Source organism: Mya arenaria, chromosome 6 (assembly GCF_026914265.1).
Source record: "Mya arenaria isolate MELC-2E11 chromosome 6, ASM2691426v1".
NCBI lineage: Eukaryota > Metazoa > Mollusca > Bivalvia > Myida > Myidae > Mya > Mya arenaria.
In genome coordinates this window covers 28074885-28098159 of record NC_069127.1, presented here as the reverse complement: position 1 = coordinate 28098159, position 23275 = coordinate 28074885, and the positions used below count along the sequence as shown (strand labels likewise).

Genomic DNA, 23275 nt, shown 5'->3' with positions numbered 1-23275 from the left:
GCTACAAGACAAATGCAAAATACTTCTTAATGACCCAAACTATGAAGAATATAAGATTGAAACAGATGACAGCATCAACATAGTGGATCATCAACTTGCAGCCGATCGATTCGCATACAACATTCTCCCGAAACAGAAACTTCCCCAAGATTTCTGCAGAAGACTTCCAGTTAGAGTTTATGCAGATGGAAATTGCCTGCCAAGATCATTAGGGTTGCTTGCTTTGGCCATGAAGATGCGCACGTTGAAATGCGAGTCCGCATTGTAGTAGAAATGTGTACTAATTGTGACGTTTACACAGACAATGAATATCTGAACAAAGGAATTGTGTTGCCACAGAATGAAGCACGCAGCTTATTGAAGAGCTACACAATGTTTTCAGATGAGTATACCCCAGGTGACAAGATAACACGATCTGTTGCTCGTAGAATCTTTGAGGCAGAAGCTATGTCAGTTGTTAAAGATGGTTCGTACATGGGAATTTGGCAATTGTTTTGCAGTGCATCAGTTGCTGGGGTGAAAATTTTGTCAGTTTACCCTGATCTTGGAGACAGGTTGCCAAAGTTATTGTTACACAGGACAATCATGCCACGGGTGTTTAGGACATATCAGTCGGAAATCCTGATCATGTGGGCTTCTACACGTGAAGACCTTCATCCTGATGGGCATAATTGGATACCAAACCATTTTGTGCCACTTATGCCTCAGACTGGGGATTCAGAGCTTTTATTTGACATTGATGATGTTGATGATGACTATGCAAGCATATCTTTAGATGACAGCCTGATTGATCACATTGTTCAATCTGTACTGCAGTAAGTTCATTGATTAACAGTTTAGAAAAAATTGAAACAAAAGGCTTGCTAATGTTGTTGAAAAGTAGAAAAGAAGGTCACAGGTGCAGGACACAACAAACAGCCACCCCAATAGCACTTAAAATTCTTCTTACTTCATTAACATTGCTGATGGTAATGTATCAGTAATGTGTCAGTAATGCAAGTTTAGATTCTGATAAAAAACAACACTTTTTATGTATTGAAATTCATTGATTAAGTGTTGATTGCATTGAGTGAGTTCATTTAACCTACTCTGCTAGCCTATAGATCTGAATATGCTATAGAAGTACTTAGTAGTAAAATATGAGTCATTTACATTATAAAGTGTGATTTAAGATGATATTTTCTCCATTGCAACCAAAACGTGATTATAGCCTTGTACATTATAAGTTTGTGCCACTGTAATTAAAAAAATCAATTAATTAATAATCACTTGGCCACGAATTCCTATATTCTGAATATTCATGAAGTAAATGATCAGGGATCCGACAGAATAAATACATGTTTGACACTTTTTTCATTTTATTCCAGTGCAGAACCAGAGCTGCTAGCTGATGCCAAACCTGAGCTACATGTAGCTAAACCGGAGCTGTATCCAGATGCCAAACCCAAGCTATCATCTGCTACACTGTCTAATCCAGACCATTCACAGCTAGAGGATTTCAAAAGGTACAAATGTGCAAATGAAATGTTCCACCAGAGTCTGCTTTGTTTGCTAGATTTGTCACTCAGACCATCTTTTCACCAATTTTGATGTAAAAAGTTAAGTTTAAAATTAGAAATAAAGACTGCATGCACAGAAATCCACTGTAATCCTAATTAATATACCATCACTTACCATTTGAAACTCTGCTTACCATTATCTGTATTAGCCTTTAAAATTCATATTTTAAATAAAATATTCCAGGCCTCTGAATGGCACCTCACCAAGTGGCAAGACGCTGCACTCTACACACATTGGCAGGATTGGAGCCCTATCACACTGTGACAAAGAATACCCAACATCTAGTGATGAAATGAAACTACCATTCAAAGGCCAGACCAAGAAGAGGTAATAACAATTTAATTGTATAAATAGTTAGCAAATATATATACATATAAACATTGTATTTACAAAAAAACCACACATCAATCTAGATGAAATTGTAAATTTATGCCTTAAATATTGTAGTCCCATGAAGAACCCTGCACGAAATGATAACACAGATCTCCCACCCAGTGGCCAAACTGGACCACAATCCACTGGCAAGGTAGAACCCCGATCTATTGATGAAGCACATCCCCAGTCAAGTTGCGAGACACAAAAGAGGTAATAACAATATATAAATTACTAGTTTAACGCTACCTTTAGCAATTATAAGTTAATAGAGTCGTACAATTTTTGTCCATATATTTTCCGGACAGACCTTGCATATATCTATCTAGATTCAAATGTAAGTTTTTGGCTTAAAATGTTTTTCAGTACTATGTTGGATTTCACAACCGGAGCCCAGACTGAGCCCTTACCCACTGATGGGAGATACACTCCACCAGTTGGCAAGACATGTCCTCCATCCAATATCCATTTGGACCCCGCTTCCAGTGACCATATGGTCCCCCCATCCAGAGGGAAGGTAGTCCCCCTGTCTAGTGGCAAGTTGGACTCACCATACAGTTGCGAGACACACAAGAGGTAATAAACAAATTATTAATTACTAGTTTAAAACTATGGTTAGCCATTTTAATTTAAAAAAGAGTCATACAAATTGTGTCCAGATATTTTCTGGACAGACCTTGCATATCTATAGATCTAGATTCAAATGTAAGTTTTTGGCTTTGAATGTTTTTTTGTCCCATGTTGGATCCCACAACCGGTGCCCAGACTGATGAGAGAGACACTCCACCGGTTGGCAAGACATGTCCTCCATCCAATAGCCAGGCAGACCTGCCATCCATTGTCAAGATGGACCCTTTATCCAGTGAGAATTTGGACCCCACTTCCAGTGGCCATATGATCCCCCCATCCAGAAGACATCTGTCAGTTGCAGAAGTTCACAAAGAAAGCAATATGACATTATCAGGATTGGTTGGAGACTTGGCTGTCTGTAACTTACAGGTGTCCCTGGATATTAGGTCTACACTAACACAGGATCAAGTGATGAATGTCTAGAACAGTTAAATTTAAATTCTAGCCTTATTTGAAAATCTCATCACATATCATCTCGTCAGAATCCAGAAAAATAGGTTAAATCTGAAGATGAAGTGTGTGAAGGTTGTCACTTTTCATTCTTGTCTTATATTTTGTCACTTTCTTGTATATGCAGGTACCCAATAGGAACTAATGTTTTAACCAGAAATGGTTCAGAAACTTTTTATGCAGTTGTAAGTAATAATCAGGAGTTTAGTTTATCTTGCAACAGTTATAAATACATTACTTGTTAAACTAAAAAAACTAGCAAAAATTTAAAATGTATTTTAATATTGGAAATAATTTAAAATACAGTTTTAGCAGAAAATTTGACCTTGATTGCACTACCTTAAGTTGTTAACTTATATTTTTTATATCATAAATGACGTCGCCAGCGTGATATAACGTCATTATATATTTTCGATATATCACTAGTGATATAATTATACTAATTAACGTTATCATAAATAGCTTTAAAATGACCGCACTATAAAGGTATGTTATACGTGTTAAGCGCTAATTATTGTCGGAATGGAATTTATATTATAAATAGAATATAACATTTGTGGTCATTCAATATGGCCAAGGCTCGTTTTTATCAATTTTAGAAAACTCGTTTAATGAATTGTAATATCATGTAATATCGTATTTATTTTACGTTTATGTGATTTAATTTGTTTCTTTATATTTTCTGAGATTATTGTTTGTTTACTCATTCAGTCACCTTCTGGCACCTCTGTAAACTCATTTAGTTTTCAAAACTATTGTGATAAGAAAAGCAAAACAACCAAATATTGAAATTTTCCCTTTTGCTAATAAAGCTGTCAAGTCTAAATATGGCCAACCGCTAAAAGAGTTTACCTTTAACACCCCAAAAGCGGTTTGGCTACTTTTGCAAACAGCTTGAATCCAGGTCAGATGCTGAGTAACTCGGCATCTTACCCCGAGATCCAACATATTTGCCATTCAGACTTTTTGTAGTGCAACCAGAATTAAAGAATATTTTGAAGACTCTGAACAACAGGTGACAAAACATGAAGCAGATGACAATTTTGGTGATGTGATAAGGGTCAATCGTTCGTTTGTTTTAATTTTAAACAATCTGTAACATGTATATTTATAAAAGAATTTTGAATGAACATGTGAAAACCAACCCCATTAGCACAGTGAGCCATGTTTGTTTAGATATGGGCTGTTCTCTGACAAATGTCATTAAGACCCCTTTTGTCAGAGAACAGCCCATATGTGAGTGAGATATTTTGAGAATTGAACAGTTAATTATCCTATCATAATTATGTTGTTTAATCATATTTTTTAAACAGACCATTATTTTTGATGATTATATTATATTACAGGTGGTTCAAAGCCCTGATGAGCTTGACAGCATCCATGGATTGTGGTTGCAATTCTACAGAAGAGCTAAGCGACAGTTATGGACAATGGAAGATAAACCTTTTTTTGCATGTTGGGAGGACATAGTTAAACGTGTTGAAGAACCATTGTTGTCAATGTGTGGTTCCAGAATATATTATAAATTCTGACAATTTAAATAATGAACCGTCCGTCTCTGTGTGGTGTTCAACACTCCTGTTTTGAAAGTAGATAATTTGTAGAAACAATATCTTGTGGTTTCGAATCCCACTGTGGATAATATATTACTTACAAATGTTGCAGAACTCACTCAATAAAAAATGAACAGAGCTTTTAAGTTTTATTTTTAATAAATATCAAAAGACATGCCTCCCTCACACTTGTTATACAGACTTGGGACTGTCTTGCACTCTCTTGGATGTTATACATATATGTATTGCAATAAAAAGTTAAAACAAACACACTATAAATATGATTTACTACATGAATACATTGGTCTACAACTACACAAAATGAAAACATGCAAGTGGAGTACAAGGTGGGTTAAGGCATTGTGTACAGCATAAAGATGAGTGATGACTAAGCATACAGTAGAGTGCATGGTGGGTTAAGGCATATTATACATACAAACAGTAACAGAAATCTACAACAAAGCTAGCACAGTACCACTAAATTGATTGCAATAATTGCAGATTATCATTGCTATTTTGTAACTCTTGTTACACGGTGTCCTTTTTTATTAGTATTGGTGTTATAATGATAGCTCATGGCTGTCGTATTGGACATATACAGTCATGTATCAGGCATAAGAACCTTTACTTTATTTTTAGTTCAGAACATAAGCACTGGAACTTGAAAATTCAGAAATTCGCATTTGGACACCGTGTAACATGCGTTACAAAGTGTCCACTGTAACAAGAGTTACAGTTTTTTAAGTATCTTGAAAAAATTATACTGTTGCACTGAAGCATATGAAATATTCCACTTATGAAAACTTACTTGAAATATGGACTCAATATGGGTTTTTTCTATCTTTGATTACTTTAGAAATGCCAAGTTTTTAAAGATAATTAATACTGGTAACAACAGTCTGCGAGTCAAGATATGAACATAGGTATCTATTGATGAAATATATAGCAAATGCCTTCTTTTAAGATTCCAACAGCATGATAACATGGTACTTTGCTATTATTCCCATATAGAAAATAATAAAATCTAGCTTTTTTGATAATTAGGTTATTGAAATCGGGACACTATGTAACAAGCGTTACAATTTAGTACGTAGTACAAATAATGGAGTGAATCTTTCTCCAAGTACCATAAGTTATCTCACAATGACAATTTTAAGAAAGACTGGTAATTTTGCCACCTGATGAATGTAAAAAATGTCTTATTCTCATAACTTTAGATTTTAACATCAATGTCCCACTTTATTGACTACTAGTGTGGAACCAGCCATACATATAAAGAAAAACATAATTAAAACACACAGTTTTACAGTCAGACTTGTCACTTACAGTTTCTTAAGTTGACAGTTTTTTTAAGTTTAAGCTATATACTTTAATTTTTATTATTCAATGTATCATGCATGTACATTTATATGGCTTTATGATACACTCAATTTAAACATTGCCTTTTCCAGATACAAATGTAAGGTTATGACCATGTTTTCTATACAAATACAATCTGAAATACCATGTGTTATGAACTCACAGTGAGGGGAATAGCATTATTTTACTTATCTATATAGCATAACTTTTTAAAAGACTCATAATTATGTAACAAACAGGATAAAATGAATGACATATAATTTAAGATACATTTTGATATAAGTGTTTTAATACAAAACTTAATTATTTATGTTCATGTTTTGCTTTAGAAAAGTGTATAGTGTGTAACTGTTACAAGGAAGAACAATTGACATTAATATGTTAGAATGTATGTTTATCTTTTTGTGCTTTCTTAAAAATAGGGACGGTAGGCAGGCTTTTTTTTTTTTTTTTTTTTTTAATACCGTCACATATTTGGTATCTTTGACAACTACTATATGATGCCATTAAAGATGCCATTTTTCGATGTTTTGAATATTTTATAACATTATAATAATTTAATTGGTGCACTTTCAGGACCATACATGTACAATATTTAAATGAAGACCCATACAACCAATTACAGCAAACCAAAGGAAACAAGATGCTGCACATGTTTATGTTTGTCAGTTTCTGTTAGGACGTCTGTGGAAACACCAAATTAGTACTATTATCCTGTCATTTTTCTTGCTAAAAGATCAATATTAAAAACAAACAACTTGTATTTTTATTTCTTTGTTTCTTTATTACTATCAATAAACCAACACTGTGAAATCAGAAAGGCTTATTTTATCCATTAACCCTTGACTCCATGTATGCTACATTTAAAAAAAAATGCATTGTATTCTAATTTTGATCACTCTTGCAAATATTATCGAAAACTGAGCATTTGCTCCTGAGGAGCAAATGCTCCATTTCCCATATTATTAAATACAAAACATTCATAATAATTAATTGGAATTTTATGGGAAAAAATCAAATGCCAATTATGAATAGTTTGTATTGTGTTTTTAATGTTAAATATTATTATTAAAGGATTAAATGTAGAGTCAGTAAAATATACATTTAGCTTTCATTCAGCTTTGTCAAAGATATAATTAGCCCTAACTCCAGTTACTTGATAAGGCTGTGCACAGTATTTCACACTTCACAATTCCAACACAAGTATATGTTATTAATTCAAACAAAAAGGGTATGTGTTGCTTTCATACATTTAAAAAACAATGCAGCTTTCTGCAAAATAAATGGAAACTCAAAGAAATATACATTGTCAAACTAGGGCCATAACTTTCCTAATAGAAATTTGTCTACCTACTCTTTACTCCAGCCAACATATTAGAAGCCTTATCAAATGGGGTTTAATCCTATTTATTTGATTTCTGTTAATCTTTTTGACACTTTTTGAACTCTTAGAATGCTGCATTTATAGCAATATTACAAATTGCGACAAAACCGAAAGCAAGTCTATTTTTAGCGCGTAAACGTCATTACGAAATTTGCATATCACGTGACTTTCCGACAACATAAAATTCTATGATTTGCATATTTAAAACTAACACGATAATTACGCAACAACAAGGCTGTTGAGCTAAATATTAAAATTGTTTGCTAATAAGAGACATAACAGTTAAAGGATGTCATTGTTTATCCGTGAAAGCAATAAAATTCTGCAATAATTAGCGAGGTGTTGACTGGGCCGTGACTGCTTGCCCTAATTATCGGATTAATTTTTGTTGTCGCACCAGCAGATGCGCTTGATTTATGACAGTGACAGAATCGATTATCATGCAGGCCGCATGGTCACCACTTACGTCATTTTAAGAAAATATTTTAGAAAAAAATCGTCGCCATAAATTCGCCAAATTTGAAAAGTTGTCGCCACTTTTGCGATTTTGTCGCAAATGGCGACAATGGCGATCGCCAGCGGGAACTCAGTTAACTCCGCTTATAACCATATTGACATACCTCAAAATTATCATCGTTATATCGGAATTATTATCATTAAAAGCGAAACATTTAATTTTATATTCGAGTCACTAGCAGAGATAAAATACACACTCTGAATTTCAAACAGATTGCATACAGATGAGACGCTGAGTTAATCGGCAGACGCCATTATCTGTCGCCTGCTTACTCCTACTCAGTGCGCTCAGACGCTCTATCGATTTTTCCGGGATGAATAAAAAACACGTTTAAAGCGTCTGACGACATTGAGGAATATTTGGGTAGGATAAAAAAATTACGGTCGGCGGGCGCGGAACAGACACGGCCGGGTAACCGGAAACACACAATTTTTTTTTTTTACGCCTTATGAAATGAAAATCTAATAATAATAATAATACTAATAAATAATGATAATAAATAAATAGTACATATTACTAATAATATTAATAATAAAAATAAAGACAAATTAAATATAAAAGTAATTAAGAAAAAAATGGAAGTCCCTATTTACGGCCAGAAAAATGAACTTTACGTGTGTCATGTAAAACTAGGCTGTTTTAGCAGTGAAAAGTATTTCAGAAATTTTGATATTACGTCCAGAATCAGTTTCCAACCGTAATTTTGTAATATATTGTATATTTTCCGTCCGTATATGAATGAAGTTCCAGTCCAAGTACATAACTTTCCTGCCCACAAATAAATTACTGCCAGATTATGGGCGTAAATACGATATTCCTGCCACTTTCCTGCCAAATTCTGGCCGGATTCCTGCTGAAAATTTCGTACGGGTCAGTTCAGCACAAAAACAGTGGCGGTTTTTGCAATATTTTTCAGAAGTTTTTAACAATTGCTTGTAGATCAGTGATTTTTCTTCATGCAGTGCGCAATTCACTCTTCCTAACAGCTGTTTCGACTTGAGATAGAATATGGTCGAGAAATATTTTCTTCTCAATTTGTTCTTAAAACACAGTCTACTGTATATGAATGACTTAAAAAGGGATATTGTTTTTGTAAAATTAACAAGACATTTACAATGCTAGCTCTAATATAGTAAAGCATAGGCATAGCAAAATTCAAAACATTTTTATTAATATTATATATGCTTTGTGGTGATTTATAGACATTTATAAACAATAAAAACAATCTTTCACTGTTTCAAACATATTGAGATAGTTTTTACTGTTTGAAATTTCAGCCAGCTCTCAAATAAATATTGGATCCCATCAATTTAAACTGGTAGGCCAAAGATGTGTTAATTGAGTATGTTGTATATACTATAAGGGTGTCAATGATTGTATGTTTGGGTAGGTGTTGTGTTATTTTCCTTTCTTATTTAAACAGACCCGGGAGGAAATGATGATGAACATAATTATTGAACTGTTATATAAAAAGTGAACATTGTTTACTAGATGAAATGCATTTATAACATAACATGCCTTGTTTTTAGCCGTTTAATAATACTAATGTTAACTTCTTCATTTACATAGTAAAGAAGAGTAGAAAATGGATGTTTTAGTTGATATTAACCCAAAAACAGCATGTGTCTTATTGGACAATGGCATTTTTTTTTCAAATATGATAAAAATAACGCATTCAAACTGATTATGTATCAGACTATGTATGAAGGAAATAATACTGTTTCTATTTTTCACAAAGGTTTGAAATACAACAATGCACATATAAGCATAAATAGGCCAAATATGCAAAAAAATAATAGTAAACAATGTGTGAAAGTGATACTGAACACTTAAAATAATTTATTTGTGCATTAAATGAATATATACCAGAAAAGCAATACTAAATCAAGTCCAAAATGTATAATAACATGAAGAACACCCCTTTATGAATATCTTCATAACAAATCAGAGTACATGTAAACAATAATCTTTTATATCATTAGTATCAAATGTGTCCAGTTTAAAGTGTGTTTTCATTTGCATTAAATTACATTGTAATATATACCAGAAAAGCAATTATAAAAATCCTTAAATGTATAAGAAACTGAAGACAATAAAGAATAACACCCATTTATGAATATCTCCAAAACAAATCCGAGGTCACCTATATATAAAACAATAATCATTCGTATAATTAGTATCAAATGTGTCTAGTTTTGTGTGTCTGTTCATTATCTTTAAATGAGCATCTTTAAAGTGAAACTCTTATTTGAAATCAATACATATAATTGTATATATAACACACATAAAATTGAGTGAAAAAACAATAACTACTTACTAAATAATGCATTACTGAAATATCGTTTACTGATAACAAGCTTGTCAACATGTTTATAATAGCAGAATGCATGACAAATATTAAATGATCAATTGGTGATTGCTAAAAGATTTACTGTGGTCTACTATAGTATCACAAGGCAGAAATACCATGTTTTAAGTTCGTTCTTATTAGCAAATTGAACTCCTTCATTAGAAACATTGTTGTTGACATCTATCAACCCATTTTGAAAAATGAAAACAATAATATTAATTATCATAAGTCTTATTGGGGAGTAAGAGTGCATCTTTAAAAATAGTGTGTGTGTTTTTCACTTAAATATGTAACAATTCAATTTGACAAATGAGACAAAAGTTAGGAAATAGAAGTAGTAATTGTACATAAAACAAAACATCAACACAAATTGACAAAGCTCAATATAACAGGAAATCTATATTATGAAAACACAAATCCTTAAAGGCCATAATTACTTGAACTGAATTAAGGTATAAGTAATACACACTTTTATAAAGCTTTTACGGACAACATAGTTATTATCATGGTACACTATGGGACTTTTATCCAAATTTTGAAGATTTTTTACTGTTAATTAAAAATATTTTGTCTTTATTTGATTTTTTTCACATTATCAGAAATTATGAAATAAACACAACAGTTTCTGGTAAAATAAACTTCAGTTAACAGAAAAATTACGTTCAACCGAACATATTATTGATACACATGGAAAAAATATCATTTTGATTGATCTTGTGAGTCTTCGGAACAGAGCAGTATTTCGATGTTTGAAAATATATAGCAGTTTTATAAATTCATAAAAAATAGTTAATAATAAGACAACCTGCTGAAATCATTTAAATATTTTCTATGATGTCTAATGAACAATTCAAAAGACAATTTATGATAGTTTACCGTTCAGTTTTGAAGAAAATATACATAATGTCATGTAACTATACATTTTTATAACTAATAAAATGCTTAAAAATCAACTTTTTTCTTGTAAAAAGCTCAATTGGACTTATTCATAAAATGTAATCATTCAAATAAACGAATTTTACTTATTATACTAACTCAGAATTCAGATTTAAAAACAATGAATGTACTTTTAAATTAAAATATGTAAAGAAACAAGAACACTAAGTAGGCGGTAATGCCCCTCCTAAAATGTCAGAGTGAAAGTTCTCAACTAATGTCTTTTTAATATTATAACATGTAAACAGTCTCTGCTGGTAATCGATGTCTATTTGTTTTATTTAGTCAATGGTATTCTAACATTTTCACAATAATTCTTCACTCTTCAACATTTGAAGTTTGGTTTGTTCCCATGCGTTTGTACTTGTAGTGTCTGCACAGATGAAAATTACTCAATGCTGAGTCAATGCTGATTTAACAGGTCTTTAGCCATCTAGAATGGTTAGTGCTGTAAAAGAAAAAAAGTGCTTTCTAACTAATTTGTATAGATAATAATACTGCCATACATATACAAAATAAAATATAAACAGTTTAATATTTCTCAACATTATTTAAAAACAACAACAATAAGCTGATACATACATGTATATAATATAAAGAAAATTACTAAATTTATCAATAAAATTCATCATCACCACCACCATCACCACCACCACAACCACTGGATTATTTAAAACAGTGAGTTTATAAAACAACAAACACCAACTCAAATATGTTTTATATGAAATACTCACATCATCTCTATCAGATGTGGATAGACATGGATGTCAAATCTGTCTCAATGATCCAACAAAGTATTTAATGCAGGCTGGAATTCTTCATATAATAGTAATATTCAGTCCTTTTCCTGCCTGAAAGAAATTAGACTTCTGATTATCAACCAACAGAAACTACAACCGTAAAATACAAATGCACATGTATTAATTATACATTCTGCACTAATATCCATTGTAGCCAAGAGGCACAAATGTGTAGATGGTGTGCATATAATTGATAATGATTCACAACAGTATGGCGTTCAACGAGACCTACACCAAGCAAATAAATGTCGCTTGTTTCCAAGCTGTTGTGGCTTCCAGCCCGAAACCATGTACATCTTTTAATACAGGTTTATTTTGAAAATATGCAGTTTGTAAACAAATAATGGGTATTTTTAAGTCTAATATTTTTCTAAGATAAAACAATCAAATAAAAGATTACATACTCATATCATATACATAAATGATGTACATAAGTACATTTAAAAATATGGAACATGTACATAATGCACCAGTCAATTGTAACCATGGCACTCCAGGTCTGGGGATATGCCGGGGAAATGGGCTGTGTTTTTAACTTTCAGGTGGCCTCGCAGTGCCGGGTGAATACGGTGGTTTTGTCTTTGAGCCAGATATAGCAGGGAATATGCCTTACCTAGGCTCCCTGGGGTATGGGGCATATGGTGAGGATTTGACCATCAGTTCGTCCCCGCAGGACGAGGATTTTACCCGGGGTTGGCTGGACAGAAAGTCAAAGTCCCAGCTATTCCTCGGACCTGGTGGGGCTTTGGTTACAATTCACTGGTGCATTATAAGTAGATGTAAAGTATGTAACATGTATATTATTTATAGTACATGTAGAAATATTAAAACGCTGTCTTAACGTTTAGCAAATAAAAATAATTTAAGAATTCCAAAGAAATTAAAAAACAAACATTTTTGAACACATAAACTTACACAACTACTCAAGGATACTTACATGAATAGCCCTTTGGTAGGAATATCCCAATTCCATGCCGATTGTTGACATTAGTTTTTTCGACAGAAAATCTTCTCTTACGCGTATAATTCACTTATAATCCATGTTTTACTGTAATGACTCAAATTGTTAGATGTACTGTATCGTAATCAACTGTCAGTGTGCACTTTTAGTGTTTACTTATTTTAAACGTATATTCATGACAAAACCGAGTTTCCAACTATTAATCTACGATGTAGATATTCCATTATTGACCTATGAATAGCGGGGAAATACCTTCTGGTTCTAAAAATAGCAAGATCCGGATATGTGTAGTGTTCTAAAAATAAAACAACTCGGGGGCAATCGTAATACAATTTTACTAACGTCACCTTCAACACATTAAAAAATAAAGTTAGGTGAACATTTAATCCAATATCGATTAAATTAAATAAAAACAGCTTACCTCATTAATGCAGTAAACATAACAAAACAACATAAAACATAATTATTCCCATTCACATAATTACCGGTCCACACATTTTACATTTCATTCGGAACTCCTCCGAATATTTACATTTCCGGCACATGATATTACAGTTAACCAATCGGAAAACGTAAACGAAACGGGAACAGTTATTAAACTTATTTGTCGTTCTTCAAATATAATGTTTTGAAGATAAATTGAAGACAATCTATTCAACCACAAATAGCATTTTTAACACCCATGCAATCGCCATCCATTTGCATTTTTTAATCATAATAAAATAACAGTAAAACCCAACTGTCAATCAACTTAAAAACCGCTCCTACCACTAACTAAAATAAATTCCCATTCCATAATAGGCGCGCTCTTCAGAGCGGCGCCAATAATGACATATTTTGGGATATTACTCAGGACAAAAACATTGTACGTATATGCTTAAGAAGACTTTATTTATATCAAAGTAATAGCACTGTTTTTGTCATAGTTTAGGGATAGAGTTTCTATCCTATTTTTATCAGAAATTAAACAGCTTTTTATGTAATTTATTTTCTGACATGTGTGATACCTTTTTTTCATTTATTGTGATTTCTGATGTTAAAGCTGCACTCTCACAGATTGAACGTTTTGACAACTTTTTTATTTTTTGTCTTCGAACGAACAAGTTTTTGCGTAAATATCTGCAAACCAATGATAAAAGACTTCTGACAAAAGATCAGATCACAGCTTTTCATATTTCCGTCCCAAAAACAATTTTTTATGCATTTTTAATAAACCGTTAGTAACGGTTTAAGCCATAAAACATTAAATTTGGATTGGAAATATGAAAATCTGCGATCTGATCTTTTCTCAGCAGTCTTTCATCACTGGTAAGCAGATATTTACACACAAAAAAATCTAATTCCAAGACAAATTTTTTAAAAAAGTTGTCAAAACAGTAAATCTGTGAGAGTGCAGCTTTAAGTTAAACAGCAAAACTTTTACTGTATTTTGATATTTTCCTCCATAATCAAATGTGTGCAGAAATGACATCCTCAAATAAGTGGATTTTTCTTTATTTTATATCAATGCTTTAAAGGAAAACAATCAAAAGCAAAAAGTACTTGCTTTAGTTCATGTACAAGCAGGAAAGTTATTAACCACTTCTAAACTTGACAATCATGTACATTACACTGCTTAATTAAGACCATGTAGTAGTATGTTTCAATCCATTCTTTTTCAATAGATTATCAGTTATTCTTAGTATAAGCCTTAAATATATTTTAGCATTAACTTATTCATTCACTTATGTTGCCCTCCACATTCAAATGATAAAACATTTGAAACTTGTAAGGCTCACTTTTGTTTTCATTTTCAATTAAAAAAAATCATGCATTTTTTCTGTTACTTTTTTATATATTTATTTTCTAATTACAGACTTATTCTACAATTAAACTATAAACGAAACACTTATGTGATGGAAATATATTGCAGATATTGAAATGTGCTTTAAAAAATATACTACATTTAGTTACTAGTTTTTGAAAATGGAAGTAAACCCCTTAAATCTTTTGGTTTGAAAAAATGAAGTTTTAATAAAAGTTGAGTCATGTTCTTATGTTTGACCCTTCCCTCAATGGGCAATTTATTGCATTCATATTTTTTATAAAAAACTTCCTTAACTTTTATTTTATTGGTATTTTTTTCTGTGTAAACAATATAGTTTTTTTCAAATGTGATAATGCTTTTGACATGTGATATTAAAAATAATTGTTTTATTTACTGTTAATCAGGGATTATACTCATGCATTTGGTCAAAGGAATGTTTTACTGATGTTGCAGTTAAATCAACATATTTTATGAAATGGATAGTGTTGAAGTTAAATCTTCAAATAGGAGTATTGAATGTTATTGTTACAAGAATCTATACCCATCTTTTACTTTTTTTAAAAAAATGTCTTCAGTATCAGCTGAATGCTCATGTTTTATCCTCATTATAATTATATGATACCTAGTTCTTGTTTATAATAATTGAAAATTTGTCTACTGCAACATAACTGTATGCATTTCACATTACTCATTTACAATGGCCATGTGCATATTTATCTCATATTTTATAGCTTTAGTTTATAAATGTATGTAGATAGTGTATCTATGTAAATTAAGGACTCATAAATAAACTGTGAAATACTTACTGCTTGCTTTATGGAAGGTGTGAAAGACCAATACTTATAAGGATTTACATCTGGTAATAGGAACCATTTCCTTCACACTACTTAGCCGATTTCTTTCACTTTGGTCTTAATTATGCACCAGTCAATTGTAACCACGCCCCCCCTCAGGTCCGGGGTAATACCGGGGATAGCCAGGGAAATGGGCCGTGTTTTTACCTTTCGGGTGTATTTGTTCAAAGGAATGTTTTACTAATGTTGCAGTTAAATCAACATATTTTATGTAATGGATACTATAGTCTTAATTATGCACCAGTCAATTGTAACCACGCCCCCCCCCCCAGGTTCGGGTGTATACCGGGGATACCCAGGAAAATGGGCCGTGTTTTTACCTTTCGGGTGGCGGAGTGCCGGTTGAATGCGGTGGTTTTGTCTTCGCTTTAAATATAGCGGGGAATATGCCTTACCTAGGGTCCCTGGGGTACGGGGGCATATTGCGGGGATTTTACCATCTGTTCGGACCCGCAGGGCAGGGATTTTAGTTGGGGTTGGCTGGACCGAAATTCAACCTCCCCGCTATTCCCCGGACTAGTCCAAATAATTGTACGTTGACAGATTTTTTTTAGATTTTTAATATGGCAAATCCTTCACGTACAAATTGTTTAGTATCAAAAGTGGGTAGTTGTTCCGATCAGGATTCCGGGTTAAAGCATATAGCGTCTATAAAATATCATAAAAACAAGAAATATTACCAGATAATGTTATTTTATATTAGTTCCGTACACAAAAAATAAATATCCAACTTATAATTATGAGTTTGACGGCTTTTCTTCATTTCATTCTGTCAAAACATAACGATATATACATGAAGGGCACCTGCAAGGCTTCAGGGCACAGTTTTAAATTGCTCGGAACATTTCGGCCATGGCCGAGTTGTTACGATTGTATAACGAGGTCTATCTTGAAGCTTTGTCGGAGGAGGCAGAGTTATAACGATTGTATCGAGTTGTTCCCCTTCGCATCATTGTTTTCTGTGTCAGTCAACTTTCGTTTTATTGGAAAGGTAAACAACTTGTTTTAATGCATTAAATGCTTGTTTAGTGCAAAATAGCATTTCACGTACATGGTAAAATATGAATAAAACTCTTTATGATCAATTTCAACCATAAAATACTTCACTTAAAACAATTTCAATATTTTTAAAACACCCCCGTTTTTTGCACATTCCCGTTTAGACGTTAGGGATTGGAAGAATCCCGTATAACACGTCTAATATTTTAGACTATTCCCCGGACCTGGGGAGCCGTGGTTACAATTGAATGGTGCATTACTAATCAAAATACTAAGAGACCATGCAAAGTACAGTGTGTATATACTAGTGATGGGCAATCGGCTTGGATTTTCATAATCGATTGATTGATCGATTATCCGATTTATCGGAAAGTATCACAAAAGCATCATTTTCTGATGTATATATCAATAAGGACCTTAGTTTTCATGTGTATTTCATTTCTTATGCTTGAGTCAGAAAACAGGTATTATTGCTGGCATATTGAATATAGGGGGGGGGGGGGGGGGGGGGGGGCTTGGTTACAATTGACTGTAGTCTAAAATATTAGACGTGTTATACGAGATTCTTCCAATCCCTAACGTCTAAACAGGAATGTGCAAAAAACGGGGGTGTTTTAAAAATATTGAAATTGTTTTTAAGTGAAGTATTTTATGGTTGAAATTGATCATAAAGAGTTATATTCATATTTTACCATGTACGTGAAATGCTATTTTGCACTAAACAAGCATTTAATGCATTAAAACAAGTTGTTTACCTTTCCAATAAAACGAAAGTTGACTGACACAGACAACAATTATGCGAAGGGGAACAACTCGATACAATGGTAATAACTCGGCCTCCTCCGACAAAGCTTCGAGATAGACCTCGTTATACAATAGTAACAACTCGGCCATGGCCGAAATGTTCCGAGCAATTTAAAACTGTGCCCTGAAGCCTTGCAGGTGCCCTTCATGTATATATCGTTATGTTTTGACAGAATGAAATGAAGAAAAGCCGTCAAACTCATAATTATAAGTTGGATATTTGTTTTTTTGTGTACGTAACTAATATAAAATAACATTATCTGGTAATATTTCTTGTTTTTATGATATTTTATAGACGCTATATGCTTTAACCCGTAATCCTGATTGGAACAACTACCCACTTTTGATACTAAACAATTTGTACGTGAAGGATTTGCCATATCAATAATCTAAAAAACATCCGTCAACGTACAATTATTTGGACTACAATTGACTGGTGCATTAATTAAACCGTTTTTGAAAATTAAATTGAAAAAAATGAGACATAACACATTGGTTTTGGATAGCATTAGCTATTAAAAATACCGAGTAATTGCAAATTAAATAAGCAAAACTTTTCTCACGTATTTTCGGAGTTGGACGGCAAACATTTCCATTCTTCAAACAGTTTTTACATTGATCTTGACGTTCATTTCAATATGTGAGCACAGCTGGGGTCGATCAAGCCTAGTTTCATAAGAATCGGGGCTTGAATGACCCTAACCATTTCGCTGGAATAATTTGCACTTGTCCAGCACCTGGACGACCGATATCCAGGGTAATCAAATATTTTTAGATCGATGTCCCCCTGGCCGTCCGCCATCATAAAGCTATTTGAACGCAAAGAAAAACTAAATGAAAGTACTGTTAAAACTCAAAGTATCGGTTACTTCCCTTAGCTCTAAGTAAGTAGCTCTATATAAAGTTGGAAATTTACTGGATTCAAGCAAACTTTTTTTTTCGATTATTCGATTATGGAACGATGAGGTCGCCGATCGCCAAATTACGAATGTCTGCCGATATAATCGATTTTCGGCGATCATCGGCCCATCGATAGTATATACCACCTGTTTCCAAAATAATGTTTTGACAGTGCTCCGTCAGACGGCTATATTGTGAAAAGGTTTGTCGAAGTGTTTAAGAAACTAAACTCGCAATCAAAATTTGGTTAAAGAACGAAGGTAGGGCTCCGTAATCGGCGTAGACTGCGCTATGTTTCATTTACAATGGTGAAGAAATAGTAAAGTTATCTTTGTTTAAAGTATTTTTTCAAATCAAAATATTTCCTTCCGACGTAGCATTTATGACGCAATTTATCACGTGGTATACACACACTGAAAGTATGGACTATACTGGACTGTAGACCCGATATAAAAATAATTATACAGCTGAAAAGCACATTCAAATAAGCCTTTTCGTCCTTGCCATATGAATATTCATAAATTAAGGCTCTGTGCTTAATTTGAAAGAACGTACATGTACTGAAAAGTTTGCGACTTGTTTATATAAAACAGCTAGTTGTTCTTGATGGCCCGAGAGGCCAAAAATGCCGGCCGCGATGTATTGTACAACATGTGTTTCATAAAAAGAACTACGATTCCGGCAATAACACTTCAAGCCCGTAGAGGCAGCTAGCGCCTTAGTTCATATTAGTCAACTATATCGAACTTACAAGCATTGCATAGTTATTATAAATGATAGAGAAAAGGATAAGAAACGTGAAATGAAAAAAAATCATGTGAAAAAAAACGATGTGACAAAAGGAAAAAGTATTTGTATAATGTCTATTTTTTATATCACAAAGCCCGCCTAGCTCAATTAGGAGAGCGTTGGACTACTAATCCATACACTGCGTGTTCGACCCCGGAAGTTTCTTAATTGAGTTTTTTTCGCACAAAATTTCATAAAAATGGAAAGAGATACAAAATCATAAGTAAGTATTTTTTTCGCACAAAATACAAAGAAGTTTATAAAGTGTGCGTTCAAATTTGTTCAATAATAATTTCATAGCATTAAACCTCAATTGAACGAGTTTAAAACTAATATTTTCCAGGAGCTTGAAAGTATCCTATCGGAGCACTTTAGGAGAACACCACATGAATCTCAGGAGTTAGAAGATGGTCAAGATCTATGTGAGCCGCCGGATAACGCAGAGGCAGGGCCACTTGTACAAACAAGAATGCGTGAAATGGTTGTATCACTAAATTCAGAGAGTGGTGAAAGCAGCGACGAGTGTACATATGATTCAGATTGCCAAGACTATTTAAACACAAAACGCTTCATGGAAGACTGCGGATGCAAAAAACAATGTCAGTCTAACTTCACACTTGATGAGGCTTATAACATTGTTCTCGAAAGTAAGGAGAAATCAAAAGAAGAAAAGGAACTATTTCTTATGGGCGTTCTTAGTGCCGAGAAGTATGATTCTGTAAAAACGAAACGAGGCAAAAAGCGGGTGCGTGCCAGAACAAAGTTCCACGTTAATGGCAGTGCTGTGTGCAGGCAAACATTCCAGTTATTATATGATGTGGAGCGGACAACGCTAAATAATATTATCAAGCACATGAACGACACCGGCACTGGACCACGAATGCATGGAAATACAGGGCGGCGTCCGAAGCACGCACTTAATTTCGATAATGTCCAGCGCGTCGTGCAATTCATATTGAATCAGGCTGAAGAAAAGGGTATCCCGTATCCAGCAGCACCACGCGGCCGTGACAACCTGCCAACAGTGTTTTTGCCATCCGATGCCACGAAGCTGCTTCTCCATAAAGACTATTGTAGTATTTGCACGGAGAAGAATGTACGGCAAGTGAAACTGTCTGCATTTAAAACAATCTGGTCATCATGCGTCCCCCATATTAAAATAGCAAAGCCAAGAGATGACGTCTGCGCAACATGCGAGAAAATGAGACAGAAGATCGCCAACGCCGTCACCGAGGAAGAGAAGATGGAGGCAACGGGAGCTTTACGCGCCCATATCATTGAGGCCCAACAGGTACACACTAACATTTGTACAATAAGTGTTTGACTGACAGCTATCATACAATATGACTCGTTTAAAAGCTATTCAAGTAAGAAAACTATTCTACACGGTATTTTTGATATATAAAGTGGTGGAATTTTTATTCACGTAAATTGTTTAATAGACAAAGTTGTCATATTGAAATATGCAGGCTATATGCCGTACAGCAATGTTTACAGAATTACAAAATATCATAACTTATACATTTGCTGCGCAATCAATTAACCTTGCATTCATGTTTTTATATTATAGGAAAGGGAGGTATATAATGTTTGTGTAGCGAGGGCTCAGATGGAACAAGAAACTTTCCACCATTACACGTTTGACTTCAGTCAGTGCGTCAGTCTCCCCCACTACAGTCGTCAGATGAGCCCAATATTCTTTCTTTCCCTGCGAAAAGTACAAATCTTCGGATTCAGAATCAGCACGGGGAAACAGCTCAATTTCTTAATTGATAAAGATTAAGCCATGGGAAAAGACGGGAAGGAAACACATGGACCCAACGCCGTACTATCCATGATCGACTTTGCGCTCGAGTCTCACTGTGTCCCGGGCGAAACGTTCACTATTCATGCCGACAATTGTCCGGGTATTACTTTTCATTGCTAATTTCGAATGAATTTAGTTATTTGGTAAAATAACTTCATGTTATGTTATGTACATTAAAACATAAAAAAACTTATATAATTATGTATCGTATTTCATTTGTGATAAAGAAATATTTTTTCATGAAAATCATGTCATAACGTTTTCTTGTTGCAGGGCAAAATAAAAATATATACGTCATTGGCTACTTCCTATGGCGTGTTATGACCGGGCAGCAGACAGGGATCGAATTCTTGATGCAAATACCAGGTACGTTATTTCATATCAAAACCTTAACAACATACATACGAAATTTCGAGTTAAGTTCTCCATTTGCTTTAGTTTAAAAGTCAGGAAATAAATTAAATATTTTGCAGGCCATGCCAGGTGCCATGTGGACAGTGGCTTTGCGACTCTGAAGAAGGCATACAGACGTCATGATACAGAGACGCTTGACGAGCTGGCAGGAGTGGTTGACCGGTCGTCTGTGACCAACGTATCGGTGCGCTACCCGCAGTGGATCTGGAGAGATTGGAAATCGTTCCTATCCAGGCATTTCAAGTCATTTGTAGGAATACGGTAAATATGTGTGTGTTACGTTAATAGTGAGATTTAGGTTTACTGTATTGTACATTTATTTTTAATATATTAAAATAGTTTTCTCCGTAGATCCATATTATATAACAGGAATTGCATTTTCGATGGAGACCCGTTTTACCTAATAACAAACCAAATTATTCAATTATTATTAAGTTAATTCTTTTTTAGGAAATACCAACATTTCAGGTTCACAGCCAGTCTGCCGGGCATCGTGATTGTAATGGAAAAAGGGGGTGGCGAAGAAACACATATCAACCTCCTTAAGGACCGCTCCTTCAGGTTTTTAGTGGACACTAGGCCGGAACCAGTTCAAGCGGCTGGTCTAAGCTTGAACAGGAAGGAATATCTCTGTCGGAGTGTCAGCAAACACGTGTCCGAAGAGAAGCGGGAACAGTTTTGCGCGGGGGTTGCATCTTAAAAGACGTTCATGTAATATGCAGTGGTCAGTTTATAAGAGACACTTGAATATTTATCAATTAAGTTATTCCATCTGTTTTATGCTAAAAAAAAATATTCTTGTTTTTTACACTATTCCATATATACATGTGTTGTCGAATGATCCATAGTCGTTAAACAATGCTTTTGAAGACACGCATTACATGAAAAATATTGATAGAAAAATTAACTTCGAAATAATTGTAGGTACACCACATACACGATTATTATATAACGTTCATGTTAAGATGTATGCTTGTACTTTGGTGTCAAATGTAATATATTATATTGACTGTCACCTGTGGTCCCAATCTTTTGTTGTAAATTAAAGAATATTGCTTGTGAATCTTGTTTGATTTATTTTAAAATTAAACACTTTAAAACTGCGAAAGCCGTTGGAATACTACACTTTAGTAAAAAAGAACAACTACAGTTGCCTAGCAACCCAAGTGACGTCATTCTGACATGTATCGAACTTCAACTGAATGTGCAATTCTTTTACGATAGTAATGGAATGATAGATCAACATTTCAATTTGTTTTTGCTTTTTCTGCCTGATTAAAAGAAAAGAATCCGAACATCAAACGCCGTAAACGTGACGTTGTGGCAGAGAACGTTCAGAAAAAATGCTATACGGTTGGCTCATTTGAATGCGTTCGTGTGTAAGAAAAAATAGGCGCATATAAATAAAACTCATATGGTTAAGCTCATAAATAATTACTTGTTCCAAATATGTAAAAAAATAATTTCGTAAAAAATGTCATTAAAGAGGTTATATATTCCTTTAGGCAAATAATTTGTTTCTGCTCTCTGTGGTCTAACATTAAAAAATCACATTATTACCAATATCACCAGTTATCACATGCTATTAATAATACAAATAACTACAGATAACATTTGTAAGTCCATGAAAATGTGCAAAAACATCGAACAAGTATCCATAACAATTTGCACATAATTTTTATGCCGTTATCATATTTTTGAAACCTCGAACTATTCGAAAAAAGTGAGGGCACATATATGTCAAAAATATTTAAAATGTCAAGAATAGTCATATATATAATAAAAGAAAAAAGTATAATAAATCTAAAAAAAAAACTATGTGCCATGCAATGAATAGTTAAAAATAAAACATTTTATCCAAAAGATGTATCAAGGTGACATGCAAATTTTGTCCCAAAAAAGACGGTACCGACTTCTGAAGTATAATTATTCAAATAAGTTTGTCTTTTTGGTAAATAACAATATAAGATATCGATAATGTATATTCGTCGGAAATGGAGTGAATAACAACAATATACCAACATTTTAT

At 33.5% G+C, this 23275-nt stretch overlaps 1 protein-coding gene and 1 pseudogene across 1 annotated transcript; both read left to right on the top strand.

Moving 5' to 3' along the window:
- The first annotated feature begins 273 nt into the window (after nucleotides 1–273).
- On the top strand, nucleotides 274–4690 carry LOC128237675 (uncharacterized). Its single transcript, XM_052953261.1, has 6 exons — nucleotides 274–815; nucleotides 1368–1505; nucleotides 1744–1887; nucleotides 2008–2145; nucleotides 2299–2508; nucleotides 4359–4690. Exons 1-6 carry the CDS (start codon nucleotides 274–276, stop codon nucleotides 4480–4482), a joined length of 1296 nt encoding a protein of 431 aa, XP_052809221.1. The 3' UTR covers nucleotides 4483–4690.
- A 204-nt stretch (nucleotides 4691–4894) lies between these two features.
- Nucleotides 4895–21946, top strand: LOC128237674 (uncharacterized; annotated as a pseudogene).
- The last annotated feature ends 1329 nt before the right edge of the window (nucleotides 21947–23275 follow it).

Bases quoted from the DNA above. Each gene is read 5' to 3' on its own strand.
- LOC128237675 (XM_052953261.1), top strand. From the start codon at position 274: ATGTGTACTAATTGTGACGTTTACACAGACAATGAATATCTGAACAAA. The intron at 1,888-2,007 runs GTAATAACAATT...TAAATATTGTAG, and splicing joins AAAGGCCAGACCAAGAAGAG to TCCCATGAAGAACCCTGCAC. The intron at 2,146-2,298 runs GTAATAACAATA...AATGTTTTTCAG, and splicing joins AGTTGCGAGACACAAAAGAG to TACTATGTTGGATTTCACAA.